Raw genomic sequence first — 20,322 nt, 5'->3', positions numbered from 1 at the left:
TTTGATAAAAACTGTGCAGCACACACAAGAGCAATCTGTCCCACAAACAGTCAAAGATCAGTTGGGGAGAGGAAAGTTGCCAGGACAGATATGGCAAATTGATCAGGTTTTAGGGGGAGTGATTGTTGCAGATTACCAAGGAGAAATACAAATTATGCTGATCACTAGAAAATAATCTGATTCATTCATACAAATTGGAGACAGAATGGCCCAACTTGTCAAAAGTGCAGTGAATGGAGGTTTGGTAAAGAAGGAGTCTGCCCCAGCCCTTCTGACAGTGCAAGAAAAGGGAAGCTGTGGTGCAGCAGATAAAAACCTCAGTGCTGAGGTGTGGGTTGAAGACCCAGATGACCTTCCAGAACCTGCAGAAATAACAACAAAGGGCCCCAAAAACGTCCTGCTGATTATAAAACAGGGAAAGGAAGAGGAAGGGCACATTTCAGATGACAAATGTTATTTGCATGAAAAGTCATACTTTTTTCTTTTGCAGATCCTACCACGTTTCGCCACTGACCATGAGTGTGCTGTGTGGTCTCCCTTCGGGTGTGTGCGTGTGGGGTCGGGGAAGGGACGAACCCCCAACCTGAACCTGATTGATTAAAGTACAAGCACCATGGATCCATTTTGCGCAACTGGCGCCTTCAGTTCAAGTTCAACTTTGATTACATTCTTCCACTGGAACTAAGCAACCTAACCAGTTAACTGTCTGTGTTTTTTCGTATGGAACTTACATTCCAGCAAACCTTTCAGGTGGACCGTGCACCTTTACATGAGTAGAACTCATGCTAAATCAAATTGCTGTTTTAGAGACACTGTTCAATCAGTTATTATCCCAGTCAGAGTATATAAGTTTTAGTCTTTTCTGTGTAGATGTATCTGATGTGATAGGTTATGAGATCAATATGTTAATCCACTTCCATTGCTTTACAGTGATTGCTTTTATCATTCAAATTTGATTTGCTTATAATGTTTTTTGTGTTGATGTCTTTGTTTGAAATAAGAGGTATATGAAACAAAAATTAATTGGTCATAGGGTGGAATGTGATGCTATTAATTGTGTTTGACCAATGACTTTGTGTTTCACCACTGCACAGATTAGTTGCTCAATGTTCACCAGTAGCATATTATATTCTGTATTCAGTTTAACTGCCTATTGGCTTTGACATGGCATTAGACATTACATTCTGTATTCAGTTTAGCTGCCTATTGGCTTTGACATTAGACATTAGACATTACATTTGCTATTTAGGTTAGCTGCCTATTGGCTTTGACGTGGGGTTAGACATTGCATTTGAGACATTGCAGATGAGCTGTGTTTCTCCAAGCTGTGTTTTTCCACCAGATGGACCAAGCTGTTTTCTTCACACCAGACCTTAGCTGATAAGAGCACATAGATTTTGTGTTTACCTCACAATCCAGCCTGAGAGCTCGGGGGCTTGGGAGAATTGACCACTCTCCAGGGTCCTTCGGTTCGCACACTGAGTTTGCTTTTAAGGATGACTCTGGGCTACAGAGAGGTAGATTGAATCTGCTTTGACTTCAGACAGGAGATAGACCTCAGTTGCCTGTCTCCCGTTTGGGTAGAGAATCTCTTTCTCGCAGTTGACCGGAATCATCAACTTGCAGACCCCAGAAAGATTAAGCTGAGCTATAGGCCCTACGGTGGTGAATTTTAAATTGTATGCTTTGCTTTGAAGTTATGCTATAATATAATAAGTGTACATTGCAACTGAGAAGTACTTTGATATATTTTGCTTTCATTGCTGCGACTACTTTTGAACGTGTGCTTCCAATCTACTAATTTCGTCTCTCAGGAACCTCGTGGTGGAGAATTAATAACAATAAATGTCTTCTTTAAACTCAGAAGTGCATTCCAGAGAGGTTCTGTAAGCTCGGTTGTGAAATAAGAGGGAAAGCAGAACAACTCCTTCTAAACATGTTTTCATAAATATATACATATCTATCACCAGCTTATCCATCTATAAACCTACATGTAATGCCTCAGAGAATAAAGACACTTTTACCTAGATTTACATACAAATCATAATGAAAGATTCACTTCATTATGTAACAAAAAAATATATTCAAATGGCTATAAAGCAGAAAGCCAATGTTGTATTTGTGAGATAAAAAATGGTTCTTGACACAAGCCTGCAAACCATGATTAACAATCATCTTGTTTTAATTAAAAAAAAAAAAAAAAATCTGTTGGACCAGGTTGGACACCACTAATCGCTATGTATTTATAAGTACTCACCGAGCAGTTTCCAGAGCCCGATAGGATCACGCATTAGATGCTGTTTCACCAATAATCCTCTAACCCCTTGAAATGTATGGGAAAGCTTCCGTGTCAGCAAAGTCTGTAAATGAGAAAGACAGCAAAGAAAAATATTCAAACATAGGCTTCATTGTAGTTAAGACTGAAAGAGCTTGGCGCAATGACAATCATTTGTTCCTACTAATAATAAAGATGTTACTTTCAACTCTATGATTAAGAACATGGAATTTTGTGTTTTAATTCGAATCATTTTTCCTGTAGGAAATAAGGGACTTGCAAAGAGAAATGTCTTTCTTGGGAAACATCTAGAAAAACTATAGGAATGCATCAGCAGGATGCAACATTCAGACAGCTGAATGTGTGCACACTCTACATGGGAAACAAGGATTCCAGAAGTTTACAATATTGTATATATTGATTTATTTTCATTGTGTTTTATAGTGCACATTTACACCTTTAGTTCACTACGGAGCACTCTGGGAAGAACAGAAGACTGGTAGTCATGGGACACACAAGTGAGAGCTGCAGACAACAAAAAGTTAGGAACGGTATTAAAGATAGACAGAACAGGAAGGCAGGGGCGACATGGACGTGAAGGCGGCAATCGAAGGAAGAGGTGTGGAAGGGCAGCATCAATCCTTTTGTACACAATGCTAGTCTAGAACAAGGTGTCCTTATGCAGCACAGTTTAGGCTTATTCCACACGTTATCCTTATGTAATCACATCAGGTAAATTATATTTTGTTCATTGTTTGCAAAAAGATAGGCCTTACCCAAAAGAAGGAATGAATAATAGAGAGCTGTATTATTCAACCTTCTGAGAAACCATTGGCATTTTCTCAAAACTGAGAACATTATTGGAACTATAATTACCCCCACGCCCAGGATAATACATAGGAAGGCAAAACATTTGCTTTCTAGCCACCGAAAAAAAGAAGAAAAAAAAATAACAGTTGGTAAATATATATTTTTAAAAAATCTCTCTTTGCAATAAAGGAAACACATCCTGCAGTGCAATTCAAGAATATACTGTCCCGTATGCGAAAGAAAAGATGAAGATCAATAAACATTACTTCTAACTCAAATTACAGAGAGTAAATGCTAACCTGCCCATGTAATCTGCAATATATAGGTAGCACTATAGATCCAGCAAAAAAGAGAACCTTGGAGCACACAAGGGCAATAAAAGTAATTATAAGACATAACCTTTAGCCTGGCATTTCCATGAAAGTCATGATGGTAGAAGTGATCTTCAAAATATTGTGGAATTGATAAAGAACATAAAACCCCACATGGCGGGTAACAGATTGTTTTCCTTGAGAAGATTAGAGCCCCGATATAATTATGACTTGGAAACACGGTTTAATTCGTTTTTTTATTAAAAGTAAAAGTAAATATAATTAATTATACTTTTAATTAACTTTTAATTATACTTTTAATTAATTATTAACTATGTCTATATTAACCCAAAGGGGAACTCTGCAACAGTTGACAAGTTTATGAATGTCAGACATCTTATTTGCTATTCACTGGATATTTTAATTCAAATCTGTTTCATTGGTCAAGAGAGGAGCATGCCTAGGCAATTGGGTCCATTCTCGATCAATGTCTCCCATGTTATAAGCGCCAAGATAAGATTGGGCAAACGTTATTAAGAACATGTGAGCTAGCAGGGCTTATTGTTCTGAATGGCTGCCTACCGGATGATGCAACACCATCATGGATAAGGCCGTCCAACAAATCTGACTCTTATCTGGATTAAACCATGGTAAATCAGCCATTATATAGCAGGAATGTGTATTTTTTGCTTTGCCCACTCACCAGAGAGTGACCACTACCTCTTGCAAAACCAGGAGCATTTATAAAATGGTGTCTCAAGTTGAGATCAGCCGCTAAGGGTTCACTAGCTAACTTTGCCTGGGCCGAAATCTACCTCCAAAGAGGATATGGTGATTATAAAAATTATCTAGAGGACAGAACAGAAAAACCTGGGCTGGGTGAACTGTGGAAGCTAGATACAACCGAACAAGGGTTTAGAAGGATGGTAAACAAAATTACCAAACTGCGGAGTTGGATAGAGGTCAAAGGAATCGTGGCCCAACAAACGCACAGGTGGCTGGTGTTGAGCTCCTATGAGGATCAAAAGGACCGGCCTCACTTGAGAGCTACCTACTCCCTGTAGGTCAAGCAGACGTTACTTTAAATGAGACTGGGAGAGCTTCCCACCCTGGACTTTAAGTCAAAATGGCAGGAAGTAGAGCAATGCAGGGGGGGGGGGGGGGGGGGGGGGGGACATGAAGTGCTACTTTTGCCACCAGACAAACGCAATGCTGTTGCATGTCCTTTGTATCTGCCCCAGTGCTCATAAGTGTGCCCTGTATGTGTTCCCTGTGTGATGACTAACTGTCTCACTGAGGCTCTGCTAACCAGAAACTCAGTGGTTATGCTCTCTCTGCTTTCCAAATTGTCACTAACAGGCTAGTGACCAATTTCACCTATTCACATTGGCATACTGGAACACCCTTATAATTCCCTAGTATATGGTACTAAGGTACCCAGGGTATTGGGGTTCCAGGAGATCCCTATGGGCTGCAGCATTGCTTTTGCCACCCATAGGGAGATCTGACAATTATTACACACGCCTGCCAGTGCAGCCTGAGTGAAATAACGTCCACGTTATTTCACAGCCATTTACCACTGCACTTAAGTAACTTATAAGTCACCTATATGTCTAACCTTCACCTGGTGAAGGTTAGGTGCAAAGTTACTTAGTGTGTGGGCACCCTGGCACTAGCCAAGGTGCCCCCACATCGTTCAGGGCAAATTCCCCGGACTTTGTGAGTGTGGGGACACCAGTACACGCGTGCACTATACATAGGTCACTACCTATGTATAGCGTCACAATGGTAACTCCGAACATGGCCATGTAACATGTCTAAGATCATGGAATTGCCACCCCAATGCCATTCTGGCATTGGGGAGACAATTCCATGATGCCCCCGGGTCTCTAGCACAGAACCCGGGTACTGCCAAACTGCTTTTCCGGGGTCTCCACTGCAGCTGCTGCTGCTGCCAACCCCTCAGACAGGTTTCTGCCCTCCTGGGGTCCAGGCAGCCCTGGCCCAGGAAGGCAGAACAAAGGATTTCCTCAGAGAGGATGTGACACCCTCTCCCTCTGGAAATAGGTGTGATGGCTGGGGAGGAGTAGCCTCTCCCAGCCTCTGGAAATGCTTTGATGGGCACAGATGCTGCCCATCTCTGCATAAGCCAGCCTACACCGGTTTAGGGATCCCCCAGCCCTGCTCTGGCGCGAAACTGGACAAAGGAAAGGGGAGTGACCACTCCCCTGACCTGCACCTCCCAGGGGAGGTGCCCAGAGCTCCTCCAGTGTGCCCCAGACCTCTGCCATCTTGGAAACAGAGGTGTTGCTGGCACACTGGACTGCTCTGAGTGGCCAGTGCCATCAGGTGACGTCAGAGACTCCTTTTGATAGGCTCTTACCTTTCTTACTAGCCTATCCTCCTTCCTAGGTAGCCAAACCTCCTTTTCTGGCTATTTAGGGTCTCTGCTTTGGGGAATTCTTCAGATACCGAATGCAAGGGCTCACCAGAGTTCCACTGCATCTCCCTCTTCACCTTCTGCCAAAGGATTGACCGCTGACTGCTCAGGACGCCTGCAAAACCGCAACAAAGTAGCAAAGACGACTACTGCAACCTTGTATCGCTTCATCCTGCCGGCTTTCTCGACTGTTTCCTGGTGGTGCATGCTCTGGGGGTAGCCTGCCTCCTTCTTGCACCAGGAGCTCTGAGGAAATCTCCCGTGGGTCGACGGAATCTTCCCCCTGCAACCACAGGCAACAAAAGACTGCATCACCGGTCCTCTGGGTCCCCTCTCAGCACGACGAGCGTGGTCCCTGGAACTCAGCAACTCTGTCCAAGTGACTCCCACAGTCCAGTGACTCTTCAGTCCAAGTTTGGTGGAGGTAAGTCCTTGCCTCCCCACGCTAGACTGCATTGCTGGGTACAGCGTGATTTGCAGCTGCTCTGGCTCCTGTGCACTCTTCCAGGATTTCCTTCGTGCACAGCCAAGCCTGGGTCCCCGACACTCTAACCTGCAGTGCACAACCTTCTGAGTTGTCCTCCAGCGTCATGGGACTCCCTTTTCTGACTTCGGGTAGATTCCAGTTCACTCCTCTTCTAAGTGCCTGTTCCGGTACTTCTGCGGGTGCTGCCTGCTTCTGTGAGGGCTCCCTGACTTGCTGGGCGCCCCCTCTGTCTCCTCATCCACGTGGCGACATCCTGGTCCCTCCTTAGCCACAGCAGCATCCAAAAACCCTAACCGCGACCCTTGCAGCTAGCAAGGCTTGTTTGCGGTCTTTCTGCGTGGGAACTCCTCTGCAAGCTTCTTCACGACGTGGGACATCCATCCTCCAAAGGGGAAGTTCCTAGTCCTCTTCGTTCTTGCAAAACACCAAGCTTCTTCCATCCGGTGGCAGCTCCTTTGAACCCTCAGCTGGCATTTCCTGGGCATCTGCCCACCCTCGACACTGTCACGACTCTTGGACTTGGTCCCCTTGTTTTACAGGTACTCAGGTCTGGAAATCCACTGTTGTTGCATTGCTGGTGTTGGTTTTCCTCGCAGAATCCCCCTATCACGACTTCTGTGCTCTCTGGTGGTTGTAGGTGCACTTTACACCTACCTTACAGGGTCTTGGGGTGGGCTATTTTTCTAACCCTCACTGTTTTCTTACAGTCCCAGCGACCCTCTACAAGCTCACATAGGTTTGGGGTCCATTCGTGGTTCGCATTCCACTTTTGGAGTATATGGTTTGTGTTGCCCCTATACCTATGTGCTCCTATTGCAATCTATTGTAACTTTACACTGCTTGCATTACTTCCTTTTGCTATTACTGCATATTTTTGGTATTGTGTACATATATCTTGTGTATATTTGTCATCCTCATACTGAGGGTACTCACTGAGATACTTTTGGCATATTGTCATAAAAATAAAGTACCTTTATTTTTAGTATATCTGTGTATTGTGTTTTCTTATGATATTGTGCATATGACACCAGTGGTATAGTAGGAGCTTTACATGTCTCCTAGTTCAGCCTAAGCTGCTTTGCTATAGCTACCTTCTATCAGCCTTAGCTGCTAGAAACACCTCTTCTACACTAATAAGGGATAACTGGACCTGGCACAAGGTGTAAGTACCTCTGGTACCCACTACAAGCCAGGCCAGCCTCCTACAGCCCCCGCTTAGCCGAACAGCGAAAGTACTTGTTGAGAAAGGAGTTTGAGGCACTGGGAATTAGGACATGTAAATCGGCAGTAATAGAATCAATGAACCCACGGAATGTGATGCTTGATATTCGACTGGTGCAATTTTTGAACTTTTTTAAGGACCTTGTTAAGGTTAATAATTCTGTCTAGATTGGGGCGAAGGCTGTCACTTATAACTTGATGGGTGCACCTAATGGGAATCTTAAGGAAGGCAAAAGTGGGAGGCCAAGGGGGTTAAGCAAGATGAGGAGATCCAAATTCACCAACTAGCTAATGTTAAGGTCCAAACTAGTCAATCCTACTTAGATCGAGGTGGGCTGCTAGGGATGTAGTATGCTTTTCCTCTTCAGGATACTCCTACCCCTCCCCTATCCTGCCTTGCTTGGCATCGATTTCACCAACCGGACCTGTATATGTACTTGGGCACTTACATATGCTTTAGATCTTATGGCCAGTGTTTGTTCAACCCTGCTTAGACGAAGGTGGGCTGCTAGGGAAGTAGCAAGCTTTCTCTAAGGATGCTTTAAACCCCTATCCCGCTGTGTTGGGCACCAGTTTCACTACAGGTTCCATAAGTGCACCTCAGCATTTTAGATGTGCAGTAGCATTCGTGGGCAGAGGCCAGTTAGTCTTGCTAGGGTAAAATCTCAATTGGCAGTGATTAGTCAACATTGCTAAGATCAAGGTGGGCTGCTAGGGGAGTAGTAAGTTTTCCATTAGGATGCTTAAAACCCCATCCCACCTTGTTGGATACTGTTATACTACAGGTTCCGCATATGCACCTCAGTACTTTATGCATGCTTTAGCACTCAGGGGCAGCGACCAATTAGTCTTGCTAAGACATGCACCTCAGCAAGTTTTATGTAGTAGGCATCCCGGGCTCATAATTAAGAAGGCCTTTTTAATACTGGGAGGTGGTCTTATATCGTGATGTCATCCCTTCATATTGCTTGCATATTTTGTTTTTAATATTCATTATTTTGATGCTAAGTGTATGCTTTGACAATGTTTATGGTTTTAATTGACTAATGATCCCCCTAGATCTTAACAATTAAAACGAAATTATCTTTGTACATCTTTGAATTTGAATATTTTGTTTTCAGCAGTTTTCCTTTTATATAGGTTTTAAAAGTTGTAATTCCACATTTTTGCACTTTATCCTTATAGAGGACATGCTAGCAAACTTGGTATAAAGTATTTCAATTGCCCACTTGAGCAAACTGTTATGCAGGGTGTAATCTATCATTATAAATGTTATCAAAAACTATGTTGTATGTTTTTGATGCTATTTAAATGAACCAACATGTCTCTTAAATGAATTGTCCCGTTTTCAGCAGTTTTCCTTTTATATAGGTTTTAAAAGTTGTAATTCCACATTTTTGCACTTTATCCTTATAGAGGACATGCTAGCAAACTTGGTATAAAGTATTTCAATTGCCCACTTGAGCAAACTGTTATGCAGGGTGTAATCTATCATTATAAATGTCATCAAAAACTATGTTGTATGTTTTTGATGCTATTTAAATGAACCAACATGTCTCTTAAATGAATTGTCCCGTTTTCAGCAGTTTTCCTTTTATATAGGTTTTAAAAGTTGTAATTCCACATTTTTGCACTTTATCCTTATAGAGGACATGCTAGCAAACTTGGTATAAAGTATTTCAATTGCTCACTTGAGCAAACTGTTATGCAGGGTGTAATCTATCATTATAAATGTTATCAAAAACTATGTTGTATGTTTTTGATGCTATTTAAATGAACCAACATGTCTCTTAAATGAATTGTCCCATTTTCGTTTATTTTTTTTTATTTAGCACTTTTGTCTCGTACTATTGCCTTTTATGGTAGAGGAATGAATTGTGCTGCTAAATTATATTTTTGTGCTATTACTATTATATCTGTGATGATGGAACAGCGAAAGGAATATCTATGAAAACCAAGCAAAACAAATAATGCCATGTTTTCTTTAAAAAACTGGAAGGAATGTTCTTTACGTTTGCTGTTCTGTCTCCTGCTTATGATGACTGAAAATATATGCAAATTGAGAAAAGACTAGGCCGAAGAAAGACCGCTGCGGCCATTCTGGCTTTCCCGCTGGGCCGGCGGGCGCCCGCCAAAGGAGCGGCCGCCGGCCCAGCGGGAAAGGCCCTGCAACAATGAAGCCGGCTCCGAATGGAGTTGCAGGAGTGCGACGGGTGCAGTTGCACCCGTCGCGATTTTCACTGTCTGCAATGCAGACAGTGAAAATCTTTATGGGGCCCTGTTAGGGAGCCCCTGCACTGCCCATGCCAGTGGCATAGGCAGTGCAGGGGACCCACGACACCCATTCCCGCCATCCTGTTCCTGGCGGTAAAAACCGCCAGAAACAGGGTGGCGGGAAGGGGGTCGGAATCTCCATGGCGGCGCTGCTTGCAGCGCCGCCATGGAGATTCAGCCCATGCAGGGGAAATCCGGCGGGAAACCGCCGGATTCCCTTTTCTGACCGCGGCTTTACCGCCGCGGTCAGAATGGGCTGGGAAGCACTGCCAGCCTGTTGGCGGTGCTTCTGTGGTCCCCGGCCCTGGCGGTCTTGGACCGCCAGGGTCAGAATGACCCCCATAGTTTGATGTGAAAGAACACAATTAGAATAAGGAAGTATGTTAATGCTGTCTACTTTCAACGTTGAGCACTTATCACTTTAGGCCTTTGTTCAGTGACATTGCACTTGTACCTAAAAGTTTTGAAAGGGCTTTTGATGTTCGCCTGCACAAAGCCGGAAAGTCCGAAATGCGTTGGTGTTACTGTTGCCTTCTCAGTAAAATACTTGAAGAGCATATAGTACACTGCACTATTTCTCTTTGAGCAACCACAACTAGAATTTTAATCTGGATCATTGTGCTATGCTCCAACTACATCTGGCAACACAGGCAGGACTTCACAAGGCTGGAATGGAGTGTGCTGTGGTGGGTTGGGGTGTGTTGTGTGTGTGTGCACTTCTTCTAGTATGCTCACACCTGTGAAATAACATGGGCTGGTGCTAATACTTGCTTGACAGTCCTCTTAGAAAATGCCTAAACAAGGTGAACCTTAGTAACCAATGGCTGAAAGGGGCTGTCCATAAGCCCCTTTCTGTGTATGTATACATGTTAACATATCCGATTCAGACAGGGGACTCCAGATTCATGAAGCCAAAAATGGCTTTATTTTGCGGTCTCACACATGAAAATCCCTCTACTTCAATAAAAGTCAATGGGCGAAATACATTCTGCCTATTATTTTTTTCAAGTCTCCTACTTTCCTTGTGTAAAATGTTGGTATGTGTGTGTATGTATGTGTGGTGTGTTGTGTGATGTCATGATCTCTCATCAGGTAGCTAAATCAGTCTGTAGATGAAACCTAAAAGCCAGGAAAATAATCTCTGAGTTGTTCCAAAATGGAAAGAGAGGTTATGTGCAGTTAGATCACTGATTGAAGACAAGGACAATCATCAACTGCATCTCTCCCCACTTTAGCCTACAGCTATGTTTTCACATTTTTCCACTTATTATAAAAGGAACCCTCTTGCAATCTGTCAGATCTATTAAAGGGGATCAAAACAAAGTGTATGCATCTCTCTTGTATGGGATGAGACTTATTCAGCCAACCTCTTGAGATGGTTGGACCAGCCTCAAAGGCTGCATGTTCAGATTGATGCTTAGTTTACCAATCACTATGGTCCAACCTCGCATTAGGCTTGAATTTGGTCTTGTTAAGCATTTCTGTGCAATTAAAGCCATTTTTTACTTATCTGCTACAAGGCTCGTATTGTTCTTTCACGCATCTTAACATTCATGCTATGGGACATACTACAAGTGTAAAAAGAGAACATGGTCGGCATTTTTGATAACTCTTGACTACCACACCTTTCTTTCAAAAGGATATTTGCTGCTCGCCTTCATGTTATTTCTTTGAGGAAGAGTTCCAAAAATACAATAGGGACACAACATGCTTGTCTTGACCTGAAGTCTTATAAATGAAGTCTAAGATAGGCGTGCATGTATGAATCAATTTCCATGATAACACAAAAGAAATACTTTTGCTTAATCGCTGTGAGAAAATTCAGATGCTGTTGATTGCACAACTTCATTTGTTGGATTATTTTACATTCTTGTACATTATTGAACATGGACCGCCGACTGAGATTAAACCAATTTATTCACTACTTGGTCTGCAATCTTGTTGGAACGCCATTTTATACATTATGGATAGTGATGATCCCAAACTGGTGAGTTTGATAATAATACTGAAATAGTTTTAAAGGTTCTATTTGCAAAAAGACCCATAAGAAAAACAAACTGGAGTAGCACAGATTGTTTCACAGAATAGGTTTAGATTTGAATGCTAAAAGCCTTCTAGGTATTTTAGAACAGAACATTATATGATGCTGGGATTAACAGAGTTAGTTTCTGTCATGTGCAGGTTAACTGACTGGAAAATCACTTTGTAACTGTTTTACTGAACATGCAAATAAACAGTTTTGAATAATTTATTTAATTACAAAAACAGGTCTGAAAATGGATTACCATTACTTAAACGTAATTTTAAACTTTTCACCCAAAACTGACTGGTACTGGCACCCAGTTAAAGACCACAGTTTTAGTTGTGTAATTCCCCCATGCGAACCTCAGGCTAAATGTTTTTGGATCCCAGAAAAAGCTATGCTGCAGAATGGTATCTGAATAGGAACAGAACTGTGGAAGTTGTGAGTTACTGCCCCAAGGCTAGGAACAAGCCTGGAAAATCAAGTGAACTTTCTGCTGCTATGATCGATCTTGAAGAAAGGGAAGCAGTACTGCTAGTGCACATAGAAGACCCAACACCTGACCAAGAGAATAAGGATACCCAGCTGAGGGAAAACCTATGTGGTTGTCGTTTCAAGGAAGAGAATTCAAAACTTCTCCCCAAACCACCTGATTTTGTTGACCATCACCAGCCTTTCATCAATTACAGGAGCCCTAATTTTACTGGCATACAGCAGGTGCTTACTAATTTCCAGCACCAGTTGGCTCCATGTTTGTGGCTTTGACAACCAGCTGGGACACTAACTAGTTTCTTTCAACTTTGCTCAGGCAGAAGGTCCAACCTAAACCTAGCCAAATTAGATGTCCAGCTGAGAATCACAAGATCCGAAAACCAGGTTCTTATTACCCCGGTCAGATGCAATCAGTATCATTTCTATTTGCCTGATCCCCAAATTATTGGAAACAAATGAAGAATGGGAAATAAAAAAGCATCTTATGGAGAAACCGCATTCAAATTTCCTTTAAGCAAATCTGCAGACACTTGTTGCTCACAATCAAGGCACAATGTATGTCTGTCATCCTCCAAAGAAGAAAAGATTCCCAAGATGTCTTGTTTAATCACCTGCTTAACATGCTCAGTGTATCACATTATCACTGTCCAGATTGGCTAAGTAAACTGCTATCAACAAGGCACAGGTAGTCATTAACCAATGCAACAGTATCCTGCCCTCATTGTAAAACTCAAAGAAGCTTACAACTTTCCTCTGGTTAAAGTTATCCATGGACATGATGCTGTTCTGTAAATATTGTGCCATACAGCACAAGAGAGAGGAAAGGAAAAAAAGAAAGCTGCCAAGAGAAAGCAAACCAGATAAATCACTGGGAGATTGACGCAATACTGACTCTTCATGGTCAGCACACATTGCTTATAGAGAGGTCTCCACAGATTAATTGATGAAGGGGGCATGGGTAACGCTTATGAACTGTTGCCACTGGTATTGCCATTATGAGATCCTAGAGATCACCCAACAATTAGCCCTAATAAAGCCTCCAGGGTCCAACTTAAGAACTTACATCTGCAGGCACGTCTGAGAAAAATGTACATTGCACAAGGCCTTGGAGCCCAACAGGTTAAGAAAAGGGTGTTTGGACAAAATATTGGATAAAAAATATCGTGCTGCAGAAATATTGTGTCAAGAATATCGGGATGTCACATATATCGTGGTAGGTAATATTGAAGTAAAAATATTGTTTTTAGTGTGGTCTATAATTTCGATGTCAAATATCGATGTACAAAATATAATTGGATATAGTATTGTTTTTTATTATGAAATAGTATGCAATGTCTTGAAAAAAATAATCTTTGTGTTTATATATTTTTTTTAATTTTGGAAGTTTATGTTTGACATTTCGATGTTTAATTATTTTGATATATTTTTATTAATTATAGAAAAAATAATTTTAGTATCAGGATTTTTAGCTAATCGGGGAAAGAGTAGGGCAACTGTTTAAAAATGTATATTTTAATTTTTATTTTCAAGTTAATATTTTTTTAAATATACAATTGTTATGTATTTTGTTAAATTTGTAATTTATATTGACATTTTATGTGAAATAAGATAATGCATTTGTTTTATAAAAAAATAGAATATTCCAAATTTACAAAATGTAAAAAAAACATTTTTTTTTTATAAAGAATTATATTTAATTAGAATAGTTTAGTTAAAAATATGCAAATTTATAACGAAATTGTTATAATAGTATAAATTATTTAAATTTGGGGAAATCATTTTTTTTAATATGTTTAAAACATTTTAATGTACAAATGTAAAATTCTCTATGCAATTTATTTAGTAAATTTGCTAATTTGTAATAATTGGAATTGTATCTTCTTTCTTTAAAGTTTATGTATGTAAATAATGTTATTTACAAAATTGAAAAATCTATTATTAAATACAATTTAAAAACATCTAATTAAAATTTGCATATAAATGTTGGTGGTTAAAATTAGTGGTTTATGATGTTAATATTTTTCAAATGTAAACATTTACTGACGTTTTGTAATTTCTACAATTAATGGTGAATTCTGTTATTTAACATATAATATTCTAAGTGAAGGTTGTATTTAGAATTGGATAAAAATAAATTGTAGTTTTTATTTTTTCTTTAAATTGGATTAGACTGGAGTAAATGTCACCCCTTTAGTGTACAACACCTTCCATGAGTTGGTTTAGATTAGAGTGGGAATAGTAAATGTTGCCCTTTTTGCATCCAACAGCTTTTATGAGTTGGCTTAGATTGGAGTGGGAATAGTAAATGCCACCCTTCACTGTCCAACACCTTCCCCAATATGGTTAGATTTGTGTGGGAATAGTAAATGTCACCCCTTTAGTGTGCAACACTTTTCCCAAGTCGGTTTAGGTTGGACTGGGAATAGTAAATGTCACTCCTTTATAATGCGACATCCTCCCCAAGTTGTTTTACGTTGTGGTTGGAATAATAAATGTCACCCTTTTAGTGTGTAACACCTTCCCCAAGTTGGTTTAGGTTGGAGTAGGAATAGTAAATGTGAACTTTTTAGTGTATAAAATTGTCACGACATTTAGAATAATAAAGAGATGTCATATTTTTCAAATTTTATTTTTTATAATTTGTATTTATTGTACAGTTTAACATTTTGTTAAATATATTTGATAAAAAATAAAAATTATAAAGTCAAGTAAAAGAAATATTTTTTAATTCATAACTGTATAATGTATATTTTCACATGTAATTTTACGTTGAATACAATTTTCCCATATTTCAAAACTTTTTTTTATACATTTTTAAACATTTAACATTTTTTAAATATAAAATAAGTGTATATAATTTATAGTATGTATATGTGGTGGTTGGCCGCCTGGAGTGCGGCGGTCTGACCCCACTGCGGTATTGGCAGACATTGGACCGCCAATGTCACAATAAGGCCCTTATGTTTTGATGACTAAGGGCCTCATTACAAAGTTGGCGGTCCTGAGAGCACCAAACTCGCGGTGGCAGTCCGACTGCAAAATCCTGGTGGTCTGTCCACCAGATTACATTCCTGGCCAGCCACCTGGAGACCACTGCCTCCGCTGGGATCAGGGATACCGACGGGTTGGTGGCGGTGAAAGTCATGGTCAGCCACGGGGTGCAGAGTTCGACACTGCCATGCTGTTCACGACTTTCCGTCAGCCTTTTCATTGCGGTGCCCTCACCATGAAAAGGCTGGTGTATAGGCAGAGGCCATGTCGTGGGGAGTGCAGGCCCCCCCCGTCAGTACCCTTGGAATGCGCACTGTCTGCTGTGGGAGACAGTGCGCATTCCTAGGGTATTAGCCTCGGCTCCCTGAGGGAACCAAGGCCAATGCTGCTGCCCTATTTCTGCCGGTCAGCCCGAGAGAAACATCATAATATGATGGTGGTGAGGAGTTCAACCACCGAACTCATAATCGACCCCTAAGTGTAATGTATATGTATATTTGGGAATGTAATGTATTGTACGGGTGGGTGTTTAATTATTATTTATTTATTTTTTTACAGATTCTTATCTACGAACAAACTTGACAGAATGTTGGAGTTTACTTTTTTGTAGGGAAATTAATTTTGGCTTATTATAAACCAATTGTTTTTACTTAGATTTCCTTTCAGGTTTCCTAGAGCGGTTCTTTTTTTTATTTTTTAAATACTCTTTTGTATGGAACCTGCACACTTTGGATTATTTTGAGGAATTTTGAACCAATTGTTTATATGTTTGCATTTTGGAGGAGGCGGGGGGCTTTTTAGAATAATTTTCTTCTTTTTTGATTGGATTATCATAATTTATTAAGTGAAAGTGGAGAAAGCTACAGCTCCAATATTTTTATATTGATTTTTTGTTGTGGGTAAGAAATGATATATTTTGTTTATGTTTTGTTTATTTTATTATTATGAGAGTTGTTTGGATTATGTGTTGTATTTAGTTAAGATGACGGTTTGAATTTGTTTTAAAGTTGGTTAGATGTTTAGGGCCTCACTACGAGTTTGGTGGTCGGACAGACCGCCTTATTACGAGTCACACAGGCAGGACCGACAAAAGTCAGCCAAAAATTCAACACCGCCAATACTTTGGAGGGCGGGAAATAGGCCGTCCGACCACCAGCACCAAAAGCCACAGCGGGTCGCGCTCAACAAAGTAAAACATAACACCACATTGGATGGATTTGAAAACCACACAGCTGACACACATTGCCACACCTGACATACTTGCAAAGCACTCTATAAAACATACCCCTTCACACAACATAACTCCAAACACTGTAACTGGAGCGCATCATCAAAAAAAATAAAACCATAGAATAGGCACCCCATAAACTTACACTAAGTACATATCCCATACCCCCAACACACACTATCCCATCCATTAGCACCACACTACCACATTTACTCCCCGTCACCTTTTTAATTGCCACTGCCAATCAGATTTTTATTAACACAACCATGTCACCCCAGAAAAATCCCCGTTTCACTGAAGATGAATTAAGAGTCATGGCGGATGAAATCATTAAAGTAGAGCCACATCTATTTGGAGCCCAGGTCCAGCACACTACTATCACCAGGAAAATGGAAATGTGGCAAAGGTTAGTCAAGAGAGTGAATGCTGTAGGCCCCACCCCTCGCACAAGGGACAACATCAGGAAGAGGTGGAACGATCTCAGGCAAAAGGTACGATCCAGAAGACTGGCGGAGGGCCCCACCTCCTCCCTTATAACTCACATCATGGGAGGAGAACGTTTTGCCCATCCTGCATCCCAAGGGCTTGACAGGAATAACTGGGGGGCTTGGAGTCGGGTAAGTCACAACAACAAAATATCAGCAAATTGTATTGTCATGCATGCTTATTGATCAGCCTTTTGCTAAATTCACTGTCAACCTACTCAGCAGCCCAGTGTCCACCTGTACATAGACTCCTGTATGGCCGCCAACATGTGAACTAGACTTACCTGGGGGTAACAACAACTCTGTATAGTGTGTGTAGTACAAGGATTAACTTCACTACAATTACCAGCAGGCACTCTTCCACCATTACAAAAACCTGAACAGTGTATCCTACTCGAAATTACCTTGATGGTCATCGCCACATGGGAATGTGCACACCTGAGAGGATGCCATCTACATACTGTGTGGGTAGGACAGGCACTGACAGGAATGCTAAGGCCAGGAGGCACTGCTGCTCTCACGCCACTTAGCCACCACAGTGTCCTCTACTGCAATGACCCTTCTCGCTCTACTCTGCCTTTGAACTGTACTCACCTGAGAGGATGACATTTGTATACAGTGTGGGTGGGACAAGCACTGACAGGAATGCTAAGGCCAGGAGGCACTGCTACTCTCACTCCACTCATCCACCACAGTGTCCTCTGCTCCAATGACCCTTCTCCCTCTACTCAGCCTTTGAACTGTGCTCACCTGAAAGGATGACATCTGTATACTGTGTGTAGTACTTGGAATAAGATGACTTTAGCTCCCAGGAGGGCCAGTCCCTGTAACTCTAATCACCAGGCCAGAGTCCATGTAACATTCTGCATCTGTCTGTGAACTCACAAATGAAGTTTACCCACATGGGAGGGTCCTGGATACACATCAGGGTATACTCTGCGATGTGGCTAAACACCTAGATCCATCTTCAGCAGCTATGCCAAGATGAACATATTGTGGATAGGAAGGACAGCTCAACCTGTGTGCCAAATAAATTTGAGAAAGATCAAAGGCCCCTAGATGCATTATATGAATGTATTGGCAGCAGATACATTCCCAATACACTGACATACAACAAGGTCCTTGGTCTGCCTGCATAACAGTCAACTAGGTCTCAAAATGACCTAAACTACATTCTGCCCAGGCACTGTTTCGCCTGCACTGTTGGCACCAAATGTGTCTATGACCATCCTTCCAAGTGCTGATAACCACAGACAATCTGAAGCTAGCTGACTGAAATGAAATTGGTATGTTCCCCAAATGTCAGGCCAGTACAATTAATAGCATGTGTACCTGTCACATATGGAGAAATCTGCAAATACAATGTGGACATGGCCTTAGCCAAATGTCATAGTTTACTATTGGAAGTAGATCTCACAATACAACCTTTAAAATTGTATCTCTCACATCCACAGGTCTAGCTGCCACTGTGAATACTAAGACCACTGAAGAGACAGCCACTACCCCCGTGGATGAAGCCCTCTGTGAGGACACCACTCCTGGACGTCTGGATGTTGAAGACGGTTCTGGCCCATCCGGGCAAGCTGGTCAGACAACACCAGTGAGCCTCACGTGACCACATCGACTCCTCCCAGCCCCGTTGCTTCAACATCTCAGGCAGCCAGTTGCCCACAAACCTGTGTCCTGAGGACTGTGACTACCATCTTGTGGCCCCCAGTCCAGGATCCGGAGTCACAGCAAAACACATCCAACAATGATGGTTCTGGAACCAGTGGTAGGTGCCTGCGGCATGAGGCTGCTAGAGATGGCCCTGGCCAGGACACCATCAGCCAAGTCTTGGAAGCCTATCAATAAACCCAAGGCGTGATGGGCCAGGTACTTGTCGAACTCAGGGAGATGAAGCAGCTGCAGAGGGACTTCCATCGTGAGTCTCTGGAAAAGTGGGAGGACACTAACATAATTTTGGTCTCCCTAACAGGGGTATTCAGGGAGATCAGTAGTACCCTAATCAGGGTACTACTGATCAGGGTACTACAACCCAGATCAACATCACATCCCTTCCTTTGGCCAAGCAACACCAGTCCCTTCAACATCTGGAAGAGAGGCCCTGTCAGGGGAAATATACCCCCCTTACCCCCCACAAACGGAGACATCCCCCCAAGACTCCAGGAGGTGAGGCTGGCAAAACATCAACCACAGCAAGAAGGGGCCCCTTCCTGAAGGAACTCCTTTGTGTACCACAGATTCTCTCTGTTGACTGGTCTTAAACCACTTCCTATTTTCTAAAGTTGGAGGACATTGGACTTTGGACTACAAATGTTGAGGCATCCTTTAATTTGATTTCATCCACTGTGACTGATCCCTTCACTTTCCTTTTCTTCAGTCGCTTACAATTATGTACTCTACATGTGTAAATAAACACACCTATGGCAAAAACACTGCCTACTACAATTTTTCTACATTTTAAAGGTTGAATTGTAAACCCATGTGATGCACATGAGGAAGATATAAGATGGTCATGGAAGGAGGGATATGTCTCAGGTAATGTCATACTGAGGAGAATTAGCAACAAAATGACACAAGTGTCTGGTCACATCAAACAGTTTATTGCACAGTACAGCACATAGGCTGTCAAAATGTCTGGACTGTCATAGCCAAAAATGACAGAACCATCTTGAGTCAGGCTAGATATCCCAAAGGTACCATCCCCCAGACCACAGAAGAAAGGGCTTTGCCCGACCTTGCCCCATAGAATAGCCTAACAAATTAGTGTATCTTTTCACTAGCTAGGGCTTCATCACATACCAAAACCATGCCAGCCAACTTAACATCCGCCATGGCACAGACAGAGGGCAGTACAACCGTCCCTGATCATTGGTCCATCCTATTATAATGAGCAAGCATCTGGTGGCATAACACAAACCTATCTCAGTGTTGTGGCACAGGCACTGTTGCTTGCAATGAGGAAACACATTGACAGCTATACAAAGTTCATACAGGATCATTGTCAACCTAATGTGAAGGGAGAATGCATGGATTGCACTGGATGACATGTTTCAAGAGCACATGATCACACATGATACAATAGGACCAACTCACCACATCAAACAAGTGAATTGTGCCCTTCAGAATTCCATCCACCCACTGTCCAAACTGCTTTGGCACAGGACACATACACCCCATATCTGTGACCAACATGAACAGGATCAATCCATGTCCACTTCTTATGTCAGAACAGCAACAAGACCCTGCCAATGTCACATCTCTGAAATGCCCACATGTGGA

At 41.8% G+C, this 20,322-nt stretch overlaps 1 protein-coding gene across 1 annotated transcript in view; it reads right to left on the bottom strand.

Moving 5' to 3' along the window:
• SPG7 (SPG7 matrix AAA peptidase subunit, paraplegin) overlaps positions 1-20,322 on the bottom strand; it is a 462,707-nt gene that overhangs the window by 412,572 nt on the left and 29,813 nt on the right. The window contains exon 2 of the mRNA XM_069216631.1: positions 2,258-2,360. Coding sequence (XP_069072732.1) covers positions 2,258-2,360 — 103 coding nt within the window. The remainder of the gene's footprint in view (positions 1-2,257; positions 2,361-20,322) is intronic.

The sequence above is a fragment of the Pleurodeles waltl genome, chromosome 12 (genome assembly GCF_031143425.1).
Source record: "Pleurodeles waltl isolate 20211129_DDA chromosome 12, aPleWal1.hap1.20221129, whole genome shotgun sequence".
NCBI classification, from domain to species: Eukaryota; Metazoa; Chordata; class Amphibia; order Caudata; family Salamandridae; genus Pleurodeles; species Pleurodeles waltl.
This window is presented reverse-complemented; position numbering and strand designations above follow the sequence as displayed.